Source organism: Molothrus aeneus, chromosome 12 (genome assembly GCF_037042795.1).
Source record: "Molothrus aeneus isolate 106 chromosome 12, BPBGC_Maene_1.0, whole genome shotgun sequence".
Lineage (NCBI taxonomy): Eukaryota > Metazoa > Chordata > Aves > Passeriformes > Icteridae > Molothrus > Molothrus aeneus.
The window spans coordinates 1,566,402-1,581,604 of record NC_089657.1 but is presented as its reverse complement, the minus strand read 5'-3'; the positions used below and the strand labels follow the sequence as shown (position 1 = coordinate 1,581,604).

Below are 15,203 nucleotides of genomic sequence, written 5' to 3'. Positions count from 1 at the left end.
TCTTGGCATATATCTTAAAATAGGTAGCAGTGTTTTCCTGTCCACTTATCAAGGAAGAATGGGAACAGACTGTGTAACATGCAGTGGCTGAAGGACTTGGCATTTAGCAGGCAGCCTGGAGCCAAAGGGTTTGGTGGTGTGTGCACCCAGATTTGATTCCAGAGGAGCTGAGACCCCTTTACCTGCATACCAGCCTGGCCTGTTATCTCTTGGTTTTCCTGGATTTGTTTTTCATTGTACCAGTGACACAGATTTGCAGGGATAGAATGTCCATGGTGTGCTTTGATTTAATAATAATAATGAAAGTTGTTATTGTTATTCCCAGCAGCACAGATCTTTTGGGAGTGAGGAGGGAGAGCTGCTTGGAGCTTTTCAGGAGAAAAGTGTAACTTTAGGTTTTTATTGCCCTTTCATAGCAGCAAACATCACCTTTTAGATCTCCATGAACTTGTCCTTGTTGAGCTCCAAGCTTGCCTAACAACCTGCTCCTTGTGCTTCTGGTAAACAAGATAATGCCCAGGGAAAGGGGATATTTATCCCTGGACAGGCAGGGCTGTGCTCTGGAATAAGCAGAATTTTGTGCCGCTCCTTTCTTCTGCTCTTGGAGCATTGAGCACCTCCTTGGGTGTGATGGGGAGAGAGGGAGGAGGTGTCTGGAGCTCTTTCACAGCCTCAGCTGTGGGAGCGTGGCCCTGGGCACTGCTGGCTGGCAGGGCTCTCAGCCTGCCAGGAGGAGCAGCTTGGAGCAGCCTTGGTGCTTCTGCTGTTGGAAACCTCAAGCACAGGAGCTGCTTGGGCCTTTTGAACTCACTGATCAAAAAGCAGCGCTTGGGAGGATCTCCAGGAAACCACTAAATGGGCTTGGGAAAGATGTCTTTGAAAATCTCTTCTGTTGGTTTTGTTATCTGGGCTCATGTTGGCTCTTTGTTGCTGTGACAGATTGAAACTCAATTTTTTTTCTATATTTATTGAAATGACAGGTGGGTCCTGTGTCATTTGGACTTGGGGCTTTAGAGAAAATCAAGTTCTTAATACAGTTGAAGTTGGCAACACTCAGTGTCTGTCTCCTCAGTATTACATTTAAGCCATCTATATTAAACCCAGGATTGAAGAATTACTGATTTCACAGGGATTTGGTTGTCTGATAAAGCATTTGACTTTGGAAAAATCTTAATCTTTGTTTTTGCATGCAAAATCTGTTGTCAGGCATGCTGGGTGGGTCTTCACCTGATTCCGGTTTTGGGACTGCAGGTCCAAGCAGGAGCCTGCTGGTGTCATGTCAAAATTTTGTCAAAAAACATTGCTGTGAATCAGGTCAATATTTGGAATTTCTCAGGAGTACCATTCCAGCACAAAGGAGAACATTTAAAGGACGCTTAAACCTGCCTTTAATTCTGGCAAAGAAACATGATTTAGATACAAATATTCTGCTGCAGAAAGTGCAGCAGTCCCCTCTCCCCTTCTCCCTCTGGCAGGTGGGATGGAATGGGCTGCTGCAGCTGCACTGAAATCCAGCATCCTCTGGGATGAATGCCTGCCTGTGAAGCAGTCCCACGTGCAATGAGGTTCCAGTAGCTGCTTGTTTTTCCTGGTTTATTTTTCCAAGCAGGCACTCTGGCCTGCTGGGTTTTCTTTGATACCTGAAGTTCCACTGCGAGAACTTGCTCGGTTTTTCAAACAAACCAACAATCAAAGGCAAAGGCTCCTGTTGCTGTAACCTCTGGTAGCTGCACCAAGGAATTCTGCCTGATTCATGTTGTGCTTTATTCTTTCTTCTTTCTTCCAGGGGCAATAAGCCAGAGATGACTGACAAGATGTCGAGCTTCCTTCATATTGGAGATATTTGTTCTCTCTATGCAGAGGGCTCAACAAATGGATTTATTAGCACTTTGGGGTAAGAACAGCTGTTCTCTTGTATTAAAAACCCTCTAAGAAGGACTAGCAGAGCTCAGCTAGCTCTCCTGAGCCTGATCCCAGGGAATACTGGCTAAAGCAAGGGAGCTTTATGGATAGACTTGACAGTAAATTTAAAAATGGCCTAAAGTGAATATGGCAAGGTAAATTTTGGGAGGCTGGAGAGTGTATCCATGGCTGTGGTGCAGTTTTATGTCCTTGGTGGGGAGGAAGAACCTTGTCAGGTGGAGGGGTAGAGGGCAATGAATGCAATCCAATGATTTTCATGTTGTTGTCTGTCCCGTGTCCATCCGTGTGTCCCGTCCTGTCCCTCCCTGCCCCTTCCCCCAGTCAGGGATGAGCAGACCCCAGTGCACTCTGCTGACTGCACACAGGATGTAGCACAGGCAATGGAAGTAGTGTAAAAAACATATATATCTAACAAAAAAATAAATCAAATCCCCGAGCCAAGTGGTTTAAATACCAGTAACTCGCCACTACAGCTAGTTTGGCTTTAAAATTGAGGTTTAATTTGAGGTTTCTCCCACGAACGAAATTGTTTTTCTCCTATCAAAGGAGAAGATGTTTTGACCCTTGTGCTTTGCCAGAGCTCTGGAGCTGCAGTGGGAGCTGTGTTGTGCCAGCTCCTGCCCCCTGTGCTTCCCACAGAGCCCCTTTGTGTGCTGCCTTCCACCAGGCCAGGGGCAGGTGCTCTGCAGCAGGAGAGGGGAATGCTGCTCCATCAACCACAAAAATAGCTTTTCACGTGGGAAAAGCACGAGCTGGCAGAGCAGAGCCATGGGGTTGGAACACAGCTCTGAGGAGGGCCAGGGAATGTTTGATCCTGCTGAGGAGGAACCTCTGCAAACATCAGGAGCTGGGTGCTGCCTGGGGAGAAGCTCCAGGAGCACCTCTGGCCCCTGTTCCCCAGGGCAGGAGCAGTGAGGGGCACACGGGGCTGTGCCCAGCCAGGGGCACACACACAACCTGCTCTCTCTCATTTCCAGTAGCCCCAGGGGCCTCAGGGTGGGTACAGTCACAGCACATTTTTTGATGCCTACAGCCCAGATGCCTCTGGTAATTGGAGCTCCCAAGCAGGGTACAGAGCCAGCATCCTGGTAAGTGCCTCCCCAGGAAACGATGGGCTGCAATCTCACCCGAGTGACTCCAAACTAACTTGTAGGTTTAGTCCTCTAGCTATTAGGATTCTGGAAAATAAGGGGGCAGAGAAGGAAGCAGACACTGAAGATGCACCATGATCTATTATAGGAAAGAGAAGAAAATATGGGATGCTGCCAGAAAGGAGAGAAGGTATGATAAAAGCAAGGGATGTAGTAAGTAGGGTTGGTCGAATAGTATTTGGCAAATGTATTTGACAAATTTCCCAGGTCCTGGTCAAATATGCCACGTGCACTGTGCAGCCCTGGATCAGCTGTGTGACGGGCCAAATACTATCTGCTGAACACTGGCAACATGAGTTATCCTCTACAGCTGCCTATTGTTTCTCTTCCCAGTCCTGAAGCGAGTTTGGCAGTCAATAACTGCAGGCCAAGTAGAAAGTTGTTCTGCCATGTGGATCCCATGCAGTGCATGATGAACAGTATGCAGTGGCTGTGGCTTCTGAGGGCATTGCTGAGCAGATGTTTTTCACCATGGCTGGTCCTTGTGGACATGACAGGCCCCAAGCACGTGTGTTTCCTGGGCTTGATGAGACGTTCTCATGGCAGGCCTAAGGACCCCTCTGTGTTCAGGCCTCCTCTTTGATTTGGTTAGTGCTGTTTTAAGGTAACTGCATTATATAATGGCCACATATCTCTGAGCCTAATTTAAGCCAGAAATCCTAATTGCTATGTGAAACATGAAATGCATTATCATCTTAATAAGCCTCTGTAATCAAATTAGTTTTGTCCCATATTTAATTTAGTCTTTGTCCTGGAGAAAATTAAAGCAGCAAAGGAAAGATTTGGTGTAATTGTCCTCCAGCCGATGTGGAGTTTTGACAGTCTGATGTCATAACGATGTGTAATGACTTGTTATGTGGTTCCTGAAGGTTGAGGAGCAGATACCACTCACTCTACATTCTAATGCTGTCCTAAATCTCTGAAGAGTGTTCCTATTGAATATTCCTATGACATGTTGCTTAATCAGAACTTGACTCTTGCTGTTTCCCAGACTCAGTGCTGTCATCATGATGATTACTGGTGTACAATCTATCCTCTTTCGTGTTTCTCACTCTGGAAAATTTTCCTCTTACTAGTTTGGGAAGTTCCTCTTTATTTTCACCTTAATCTCAGATGAGAGGGATGCATTGCACTGAGATTATCTGTATGGGCTGATCAGAGTAACCTATTTCCTGGATATTTTTGGCCCTTTGTTCACCAGAAGCAGGTGCTTCAGCTCAAATGTTAATACCATTCATGCTGGGGCACCTATATATAAATATATATATATATATAGTACTGAGTAGGGAGAAAATCCATGGGGAAAAAGCAATTCACTCTGAATGTTTGCATATGCAAATCTTAGATGCATAAAACTGTTGAGCCCTCTTAATTTCTCTGATCTCTTAATTTTCATGCACTTCCTTATTTTCTCTAATTGTTGTCTGAAGATGCTCCCTGCATGTGAGCAGCCTCTGCAAGGAACAACTCTCATATTCTAGGTCTCAGTCTTCCTCCAGTTGATTCTGCATGAGAATGGACCTCTCAAACCTTTGACCTTGGAGTTTTACTTTCTACGTTTGTGTAGAAAGCCTCTTTGACAGATTGGTTGTAAGGGGCCAAATTGAGTCATTTAGGATCAAATCAAGCCCCAAAGTGTTTGGTTACAGGTGCAATTTTCCAGTTTGGGAAAAGCCCAATTCCACCTTGATCCAAAGCTGCTCAGGCAGAGCAGTGGGAACAGGGGCTTCCTACCTATTCCCTTTATTCTGTGGGATTTCAGCTGACCCTGTGGGGGTTGTGCAGGGACAGACAGCTCTGTCCTGGCATTCCCTCTTGGAATCTCTTGGTTTTGCTTGTCCAGCTCCCCTTCTTCCTGGCAGAACAGGAGGAGGTTGGCTCAATCCCTCAGCTCACCTGGTGAGCAGGAGGGTCCATTTGTGCCTTCCTTTCTCTCAGGAGTCAATTTTTATTGTGGCAGTGACTCCTCCTGCCATTTCTTAATACTTGAGGGCTCACAGGGTCAGTGTCCACTTTGCATAGCTGTCATATTTTCCTGTTCTCTATTCATACAAACACATTTGCAGCGTGACTCAAATCTGTCCAAGAGGCAGGAGCTGTCCTGAGGCTGTCTGTCACCTCCCTAGAATATGGGCTGTTCTGTCTGCACCTCGAGCAGGGCACATAAGGATGATGCAGAACACAGGAGCAATGACTTATTTATTGTCCCACCTCCCAGGAGCAAAGCTCTGGGCAACAGTAATAATTAGCTGCATGCTTCTTAGAAAGATCTGGCATAAGTTGGCATTTGGGGAATGTCTTCTGCTGAAGTGGCCACTCGGATGAAATATTGCAAGTGAACGACTTTGGTTTTGTTGGTGAGGATGGAGGGGGCTGCAGGGGATGGGATCTCACTTCACTGCTCATTTCTTTGCAGCCTTGTGGATGATCGGTGTGTGGTACAGCCAGAAGCAGGTGATCTTAACAACCCACCCAAAAAATTCAGAGGTAAGTTTGTCAGACAGCTCCTTACCCTTCTGCCTAGAAATGGTTCTTTTGTGCAGTGCTCTGTAACAATTTCTGACCTCTGTGCTTTCTGTGGCATATTTTAGTGTCATCTTCTTCCATGGATGGCAACCCACGAGGAAAAATGTGTGTGTTGAATGTCTGTGGTGGTTTAACCTGAGTCAGCCCCACCCAGGGGGATGGCAGAGAGAATTGGGAGAGGAGGAAGAGTGTTCAGACAAAGCAGTTCAGTAGATAAAGGAGCAGCTTCAGCCAGCAGCAAGGCAGTAGAGTGAATTGATTCCCCATTTCCCATGGGCAGGCAGGTGCTGGGCCGAGAGAAATGCCACCTCTGCAGGCACTGCCAGCTCTGTGTGCTGCTGTGATGGGCTTGGCTGCGCCCCCCCAGCCCTCACAGGGAGGTGGGGAGCAGAGATCTGCTCAGTGTAACTGAAACACCCCTGTGCTAGCAACAGCTCCAAAATGTGGCTCTACCAGCTACTGCAAGGAAAAAATTAACTCTGTCCCAGCCAAACAGGAATGAAGAAAGCTGTGTGAGGGGATGGGGTTGAGGCTGTCAGTTGTTTGCTTTTCAGATCTATCCAAATGTTCACAGTCCCTAGGAATTTAATTTCTTTTTCTCCATTCTATCACACCTTCTTTCTAATTACCCAGTACCAAACCTCAGGGAGGAGGAAAAAAAGGAGCAAGTGTAGGCCACAGCTATTGTTATCTGACCTAATTTGATATGAGCTACCTTGGGCTTTGCTTTCATTCTGCCAGGAAACTTATGCTCAGTGATAAGAAATTAGTGCTCTGCTTTTCAGTTTGGCAAGGGCTAACTTGTTCAAGAAAGGCCTCAGACAACAAGAGAAGCACTCACTGGGGTTTGTTTGCAAAGACCTCGAATTCTTTTTCTCACCCCTGGGTTGCATCTTGCACCCAGAGGATAACTCAGCCAAATATTCTACAATTTTGGTCTGGATTTTATTGTTTCAGGTGTAGCAGCACCTGTGCCTTCTTTCTTTGGATGAATCTGTTTCCTTGGTTATGCTTTGCCTTTATCAGGGTCTCAGAATCACCATAATTCTCTTCAGGTTTGGCCAGAACTGCAGGTGATTGCCCTTGAAAATCGTGTACAATCTGTACTGCTGGTTTTTGCTTGCTGGTATTTGGGTGGTTCTGGGGTTTTTTTGCCATGACACGATGTCACGTACAATGAAGCTCTCCTTTTAAAATATTGCTGAAGTCTGTGAGCTCTTGTTGGTTTTTCTCCCTTTTTCCTGGAAAACTGAAGAGCTGATAATTGAAATACCAAAGAGGCAACCTGGGGAAGGTTCAGCATTCAGTGGTAAGCTCTCCAAGAAAGAACAATGTTGTTATGTGAAGCAGAGCCTTGACTTTTGAGGCGTTCTTGATGTTAAAATTGTATGGAAGAATAAAAGCAGATTTGACTGAGACTGCTGGGTGCAGCGGGAGGCGGAGGGAGAGACAGAGAGAGAGGAAAGAATGAGAAAAAGGCAATTCTTGCTAGCACAGTTTAGGAACTGCAAGTACAGAGAGACATTTGTCTGACATAAAACACCGTGGTTAGACATTGTAAATGTTCTCATATTACTTATAATTTATACAGGGAGAAAGAATGGTGTGAACCTTTTCCAACCTTTGTAGTTACTTCAGTGAAGCTTTCATGGGGAGGTTTATGCTTAATGGTAAATGGCAACAAAAGTCATAAAATTTTAGCAGGCTTTTCTCTTATTTATACACATACTTTGTAAGTGTAGTCTGAGATAAAATGCTTTCTGTGATAAATATGTTCAGAAGAAGTAATTGTGGAGTTTATCACCTCATCCTCACCAGAAATGGAAAATACTCCATTTTTATGTAGCAGGGTGGGGCTTGGAGCAGCCTGGGCTCGGGGAGGGTGTCCCTGCCATGGCAGGGGCTGGAAGGGGGTGAGGTTTGAGGTCCCCTCCAGCCCAAGCCATCCTGGGAATCATGCTGGTCATCACAGCAGCTGCAGGCCTGAGGACTGGTGTCAGGCACTGGTTCACATTCATTATGAAGGAATGTTCTGAAATCTTCTTGGAACAAGAAGAAAATGAATCAAATGGAAGTGACTTGGATTGTACCCTTACAGAGGACTGGGTAACACCGCTGTGGTTCTGTGACTTGCTTTATGTCCCTGTGCTCCAAGGTGTCCAGGTGCAGGTCAGTCCCCTCTGGGAGGGACCCTGAGCCTGTCACCTTTGGCCCAGCTTGGGGATCTTCTTTTTGGTACCATTTTTTTGAGAAGTCATTCTGAGCTTCTTAGAGCAGCTCTGTCCTCTCTGGGCAGATGTAAAACTGTTGTAAATACAAATTTCATGCTTAATCAACGTGAGGAGAGATCTCTAGAAGCAAGATTGTCTGCTTAGATATGCATAGATGATTCCAAGAAAATTCAGTGTGAAACTCAAGCCTGTCTATCCAGTGGCAGAATGAATCCACCCTACTTTTTCCCCTAACCACAGGTGCTTCAGGTTGTAAAAAGTCATGTTGCCAAGGCTACATTTAATCCCTTGCATCTGGTGGCAGCAGCAAGGCCCTGCTCCAGAGGGTGGGGGATTTTCTTTCCTCTTCAGCCCCTTGAAATGGAGCAGAGCTGCTGTGCACAGAGTGGGGGTGTGTGCACCACCCCTGTGCCTGCAGAGAGGGATTTGGCAGCAGTGCCTAAATGTGAGTATGTTCTGTCAGTAAACACTGCTAACCTGCTGCTGGTGTGAAAATAGCCCTGCCTGAGGAATGTGTTCCTAAAAACAGCCCCTTCCCAGCTGAGCTGGGGTTTGTGTGCTGGGAAATCACTGCTTGGAGGAGGACTGGCTTGGAGGCACAGAGGGAACCTGGGAGTGAGCGTGGTGGGGCAGGAGGATGGGCTGGAGCTGGAGGGACGGCAGGAGCAGAGGCATCCTGGGGACACCAGCACTGCCTTTGTTGACAGAAGTGGTGGGAAAAGCTGGCTGACAGATGGAGCTGGTGCTGGGGGAGCCCTGGAAAGGGTGAGGGGCAAGAGGCAGCTGGGAGTCAGAGAGGGGGTGATGTTCAGGGCTGGAGTGTGGAGAAAAAGAAGTGCAAAGGGGATGGTTGGTAAAAGTGCAAAGGGGATGGTTGGTAAAAGAAGTGCAAAGGGGGATGGTTGGTAAAAGAAGTGCAAAGGGGACAGTTGGTAAAAGAAGTGCAAAGGGGGATGGTTGGTAAAAGTGCAAAGGGGATGGTTGGTAGAAGTGCAAAGGGGGATGGTTGGTAAAAGTGCAAAGGGGGATGGTTGGTAAAAGAAGTGCAAAGGGGATGGTTGGTAAAAGTGCAAAGGGGGATGGTTGGTAAAAGTGCAAAGGGGATGGTTGGTAAAAGAAGTGCAAAGGGGATGGTTGGTAAAAGTGCAAAGGGGATGGTTGGTAAAAGTGCAAAGGGGACGGTTGGTAAAAGAAGTGCAAAGGGGATGGTTGGTAAAAGAAGTGCAAAGGGGATGGTTGGTAAAAGAAGTGCAAAGGGGGACGGTTGGTAAAAGAAGTGCAAAGGGGACGGTTGGTAAAAGAAGTGCAAAGGGGACAGTTGGTAAAAGAAAAAATAATTCCAGCGTTATTAGATGGAAAAAAGTGAAGTGCTGGAGTTGGAAGGAGCTCCAGAAGAAGGTAGTGCAGCACACTCAAGTTCCTGTGAGTGTTTACCTGCAGTTATTTCACATGTTAAATGCTGTGGTGCCTCTAGGTCATTAAAATATTCATTTGATCAGTGGAAGGTGTGAAGGCTGATTCTTTTTCTTGCTATTTTCCATCCCAAGCAGAATTATTTAGCACCTGAGGTCAGTGGTTTGAGGTTGGATGGCAATTATGGTCTAAGATTTCACTGGATTTTTTTTTTTTTTATTCTGGCTTTCTATGTCCACTTTAAATGCAGTGGTTTGGGTGTGTTTGGGTTTTTTTTCAAGTACAGCATTTCTCTGGCCCTTTGTGCCTTCAGTTCCAAACAATTCAAAAGTCCTCTAAAATTGCTTTTCAAAATGTGAAGACTGAAGAGTGCATTCATTAGTGTTTTTTTAAAATAATGTTAATATGCAAAATAAGGGTTTTTTTACTTAACTGTTGTAAATGTGCTGTGTACAGATGAGATTCCTGGAAGAAATCCTGCTTGTGTGAGTCTCCAAAAAAAGAAGGAGTGTGACATTCCCTTAGTTATCTGCACTTCTTTAAACAGAAAAGACATTTAGTGTTTTTATGAAGCTCTAATTGCCATAGCTGAAGAGGGGCTATAAATGAATTTCCTTTGAACGTGCATGGATTGATGTGGGAAGTGTGAACTGGAGCTGACCCTCGGCTGGGCTGGAATCTCCACTGGAAATCATTCCTGCTGAAACACACACACAGTTCCTTATTCTGCAGGTGCCACCCAGCCCTGCCCTGGTGCAGGAGCTGCAGCAGAGCCCAGGGCTGGAGGTTTGGTGTGGAGCTGCTGCTCTGGGCTCTCACTGAGCAGGACTGGGCATTTCCAGGGGTTTATTTGTGTTCATTGGTGCTGGAGCTGCTGCTCTGGGCTCTCAGGGACATGGACTGGACATTTCCAGGGGTTTATTTGTGTTCATTGGTGCTGGAGCTGCTGCTCTGGGCTCTCAGTGAGCAGGACTGGGCATTTCCAGGGGTTTATTTGTGTTCATTGGTGCTGGAGCTGCTGCTCTCAGGGACATGGACTGGGCATTTGCAGGGGTTTATTTGTGTTCATTGGTGTGGAGCTGCTGCTCTGTGCTCTCAGGGACATGGACTGGGCATTTGCAGAGGTTTATTTGTGTTCATTGGTGCTGAGGCTGCTGTTGTGTGCTCTCAGGGACATGGACTGGGCATTTGCAGAGGTTTATTTGTGTTCATTGGTGCTGAGGCTGCTGTTGTGTGCTCTCAGGGACATGGACTGGGCATTTGCAGAGGTTTATTTGTGTTCTTTGGTGCTGGAGCACAGCCCTGCACCGAGCCAAACGTGTTTGTTTAATGCAAGACACTGCTACTACAGCAAAACAGTCTGGCTGACAGGCTTCTCAGGAAATTCCTTACAGCTCTTTATTTGGGATGCAGAGCTGTCTGCCAGCCTTCCAGCAGCTCTGCAATAGCTGCTGGAAACTCTGGCAAAAAGGGCACTCACTGGGTTAATTTGTCCAGCAGCTCCCTCCTTCCAGAACATTGTTTTAGTAGTTGCTGGGCAACACTCTTTTTTTGGCAAGATGTTCAAGGAATGAACCCATATCTTAGACTTAAAATACCCTCATGGCGAAGCAGAAGAGGAGTAGTTCAAATTCTGTTTGTTCTTTTGATCCTAATCCACGCTGTGCTCCTGTGGCTGCTGCCTCTGCAGGTGCTGGGGGCCAGCCCTGGGGGCTCAGCCTCGGAGCTGCAGCGGGGGGAACTCCCCAGGCAGCTTTAATTTATAATGATGTGGCTATAAAAACTGAATTTAGTATGGCTCATGGAATGGATTGAGTTGGAAGGGACTTTATATTTCATCCAGTGCCAGCCCTGCTGGGCAGGGACACCTTCCCAACCTGGCCTCGGGCACTGCCAGGGATCCAGGGGCAGCCCCAGCTGTGCCAGGGCATGCCCGCCCTCCCAGACAACAATTCCTTCCAATATCCACAGTTTTGATGGGTGTTCTTGAGTTATCCCTGTGCTCAGCCCTGATGAAGTCAATCTGCTTCTCCCTGGCAGAAATGGTTTCTATTTTATCCTTCACAGCTTTGCCATCACTGATATGAAGCCTCCCCACTCCTGCTTTGTGCTGAATGAAGGAAACTCCATATGAAGGAAAAATATGAAGGAAATCTGTGATTCATGCAGGTCTGCTGGAGGCTCTGCCATTCTGTTGCACACATACACATTATTTACCCTTATTTAGCCAGGGCAAGCTTGTTTATGCTTGGGCATTAGGGCTGAGATTAGGGATTCTTTCATCTGGAGGGTCACAGAGTTAATTTTCCCAAACACTTCTGAAAATTAAAAAACAAGCTAAAACAAATAGCCAGGTCCCTCTGCCTGCTAGTTTTGGAGGAGTATGAGAGCAAATAGTGCCCTTTGGGTTGCTTCAGTGCCACCCCTGCGTTCATCAGGAGTTTTCTGTGGGATCAGGATCAGCCTGAGGCTCCTGTGGGCAGCCTTGAATCCTGGTGCTCTCCATGCACGCTTTTCCTGGTCTGCTGTGGTGAAAGCTTTTTAAACTCTGATGTGAAGTAGCCTGAGTTGTTTGACTCTCTCAGCTGAGTTGGAGTGGGTGTTCTGCAGAGGTTTGAGCTGGAACAGGATGGGATAGACCTGAGCTGCACAGCCAGGTCTGGGCTTCCTTTCCCTCTGAACATGGAGTTTCTAATGCTGCCAAAATGCTTGACTGCATTCAGTATTAAAGTGCCTGGGTTCCTTTAAGGAATATTTAAACTGGAGTCTAAATATGGCTTCTTTTTCTCCCTCTGATAGTAGCAGTTCAAATAGCAGGATTTGTTTTTCATGCAGGAAGCAGAACTTCGGGGAGTGCCTGAGTGCTGAGGCCAAAGCCTTCTTGCAGAGACATCCATCACTTGCAATAGAAACTCCTTTCCAATTTTGAGATGTCCAAGTCAGATTAAAATGCCTGTGCTGAATACCAGAAGTACAAAGTGGAGCATAATAGTCAATACCCACTTAAACCAACTTCTGTTTTACAGCCAAACACCATAAAAAGAAAAAAGATGCCTCTTTACCCCCCTTTCAGAACGAGTAAAAATCAAAATAAGAAGTGTAAAATCAAAGTAAGTTGTTTTAAGTTGTTTGATGGAAAAGAAAAATGATAAAAATACAGTCTGTTGTTGTGCCTGTATTTTTTAATTCAAAATTGAAGCATTGAGCATTTTGAGTAAAAAAAAAAATCTTTCAGTCTTGCTGAATTAGGATGTAGTTAAATCTAAAATACATTTTGCTGCCTTGATGAGGAATCTTTCAGTATTTATAGAGCTGCACTAGAAAACTGCCAACTGCTTGTATGCATTTGAATTTGCTGCCCTTTATAAGATGAAGAAATCCTGAATCCTGCCTCTGAATTGTGAAACTTTAGCCCACTGCAGCCTACGTGCAAGCAGATGTTGGGGACAATTGCCACTGCAGCATTTAGATATTTTAAAAAGCTGGGAAGCTGGAAGTGTTGCTTTTCAATGCAAATACAAAAAAGTTTGCTTTGTATCTGCTATGGCTTGGGGATGCCCTGGTCAGGGGGAATGCAGGAATCCAAGGGAAGGTTGGTTGGGGTTTTTTTATTGTGGAGAGTGAATTGGAAAGCTGGTTTTATTTCATTCCCCACATCTCTTGCAGTGGTTCCTTACTGGCCTGTGAAGCCAGACAAGTTTGTGGGAAGTTATTTGTGGTGGAGTACCAGGATATCCCAAAGACATCCTGACTCTGTGGCACTTTGTTACCCAGAGCAGCTGTGGCCAGGCTGGATGGTTCCTGGGCACTGGGAGGTGTCCCTGCCATGGCAGGCTGGGAATGGGATGAGCTTTGAGGTCCCTTCCACCCCAAACCCTGCAGGGGTTCTGTGCTGATGTGCTTAGCAGAGAGAAATGCCTGGCTGAGTGATTGCTGGTGCTCAGGATTTTGTCTGTGTCCCGCTGATGGGCGCTGGGATGGGTGGGGAGGGTCTGTGTGGCACAGATCAAGAGGGCCTGAGCAGCTTGGTGTGACAGCTGGGGACAGAGGAGGGGCTGGCTCTGGGGCACAGGCACTGGCTGGGCTGTGTTTCCCTGGAATTCTGTTCCCAAACAGCTGTCTGCCAACCTGTGGGCTCCCAGAGCTTTCATCTGGGATGTCTGCATGGAGATGAAGGCAGAGCAAAGCCCCTTTGAAACAGAAAGTGCCATTAATATGCATAACTGGAACACTGTGTGAAACCCAATCTGTTGGTTCAGGTACAGCAGAGGAAGGATGGGGATTTAATTTATTATTATGTTTCTCCTGGGGAGAAGTTTGATCTGTCCCTCTGCAAATGAGGGTGGCAGTTCCATCCTGATGTGTCCCTGTGTGGGACAAGGGGGGTTTGACTGTGCCCAAAACAGAAGAAATAAACAAAATGCTCTTTTGAGCGCTCATTCTTTCTCAACTCTTGCAGGTCTGAGCCTTTTCCCCGTGGAAAGCTCAGGGTATTTCAGGTAGGATCGAGGAAGGGATTGCCAAAAAGCAGTGCTGAGCTATTAAGTAGAGCAGTTGTGTTAATAAACCTGGTCCCAACCTTGTAGACAAAAGAATACTGTGGCTTTGTTGCCATAGTTTCAGTGCAAAATCTGACCTTAGCTACAATAACATTCAGTTAGAAAGAACTAGCTAATCAGTTTTCTAAAATTAGTGTGTTCCCTAGTACATAAGCCAGTATGAACAGGATATTTAATGAAATATTATACTTAGTCACAAGAGCCCAAGGGAGTGAAATGCCTTGATGAATTGTGGGGGTGGGGTGACATTGGTGCCTATCTTTTAATATAGCAAAGTTATTAAAATTTGTGGCTTGCTTAATATTTAGAGTAGTCAAGTGTGTTCCTCTGTGCACCCCATCAGTTGTGCTCTGTTCTTTTGAGAGGCTCTCAGAGTCTGTTCTGTGAGCTGGCAGGATTGAGGTGCTGGGGAGCCTCAGCAATCCCAGGCACTTCCAGAGGACCTTCAGGTGAAGCTCAGGGTGGGTGTTGTGTTTGCTGCCAGCACGGGCTCTGCTCTGCAGAGGAAGGAGCCTCACTCCTTCAGAAGGATGCAGACAGATGGATCATGTCATCAATTGTGTGGAAAAACCCTCTGTGTGTGAGGACAGGAGTCCCCCAGGTACTGGGAACATCTTGAGCTGTACATCCATTATCTCAAGTGCTGAGAGCCTCAGGTGAGGTGTGGGGTGTAAAATCCTGCTGGCAGTCCAGAACACCTCTGAGGTGCATTTATTGTGCCCAGGCTCACTGACCTGGCCCTGGGTGAGGTTTTATCCAACTGTGGTAACCTGGAGCCAAATATTTGTTTCTTTGCAGTACAGGAGTTGTGATGAATTATTGTTTTCTTCTGTGCAAGCTGGTTATTTGGGCATAAATATAAAAAATAGAAAATAGGCAAGGCTGGGGTGGGAGGCTGGGTGGGCTGTCTGTTCTTCACTTCTGTTGGTGTTTTTGGAGCTATGTTCACCTGCTGTTGGGTGCTTGAAGACACCAAAATACACAGGGCAAGTGTTTTTAGGCAAGGATCATCTAAATGATGCTTCCCACTTTGGTGGGAGCTTTTGGAATTTAATGGCCAGTGAATTCAAATTATCAGTGGATCATCAGCTCTTGTGGCAGGGCTTTGTAGCTGAGGTTAGAAGTGCTTGTATTCAGTCTAAAGCAGCTGCAGTTCCCTTGAAGACATTCCCAGGCCTAAGCTGTGGGCTGTGCTGGGTGTGTGGGAGCACAAACATTTGGTGCCAAACACACTCAGGTTTGGTTCAGAACAGCATTTGCAGCTTGGAAGTGCTGACACTTGCAGCACTGAGCCTCAGGCACAGCCTCCTGGCTCCCCTTGGCTTGATGATTGCTGATGAGCACCCAGGGAAGGTGTGATCCGTGCTCCTGGAGCCTCCAGTTCACACCTAGATTTGCAT

The 15,203-nt window shown here is 46.4% G+C and overlaps 1 protein-coding gene across 1 annotated transcript in view; it reads left to right on the top strand.

The window, feature by feature from the left end:
• Nucleotides 1-15,203, top strand: part of ITPR1 (inositol 1,4,5-trisphosphate receptor type 1) — a 162,882-nt gene that overhangs the window by 12,771 nt on the left and 134,908 nt on the right. Inside the window, exons 2-3 of the mRNA XM_066558246.1 lie at nt 1,787-1,894; nt 5,491-5,561. Of these exons, the coding sequence (XP_066414343.1) occupies nt 1,803-1,894; nt 5,491-5,561 (163 nt within the window). The 5' untranslated portion in view covers nt 1,787-1,802. The remainder of the gene's footprint in view (nt 1-1,786; nt 1,895-5,490; nt 5,562-15,203) is intronic.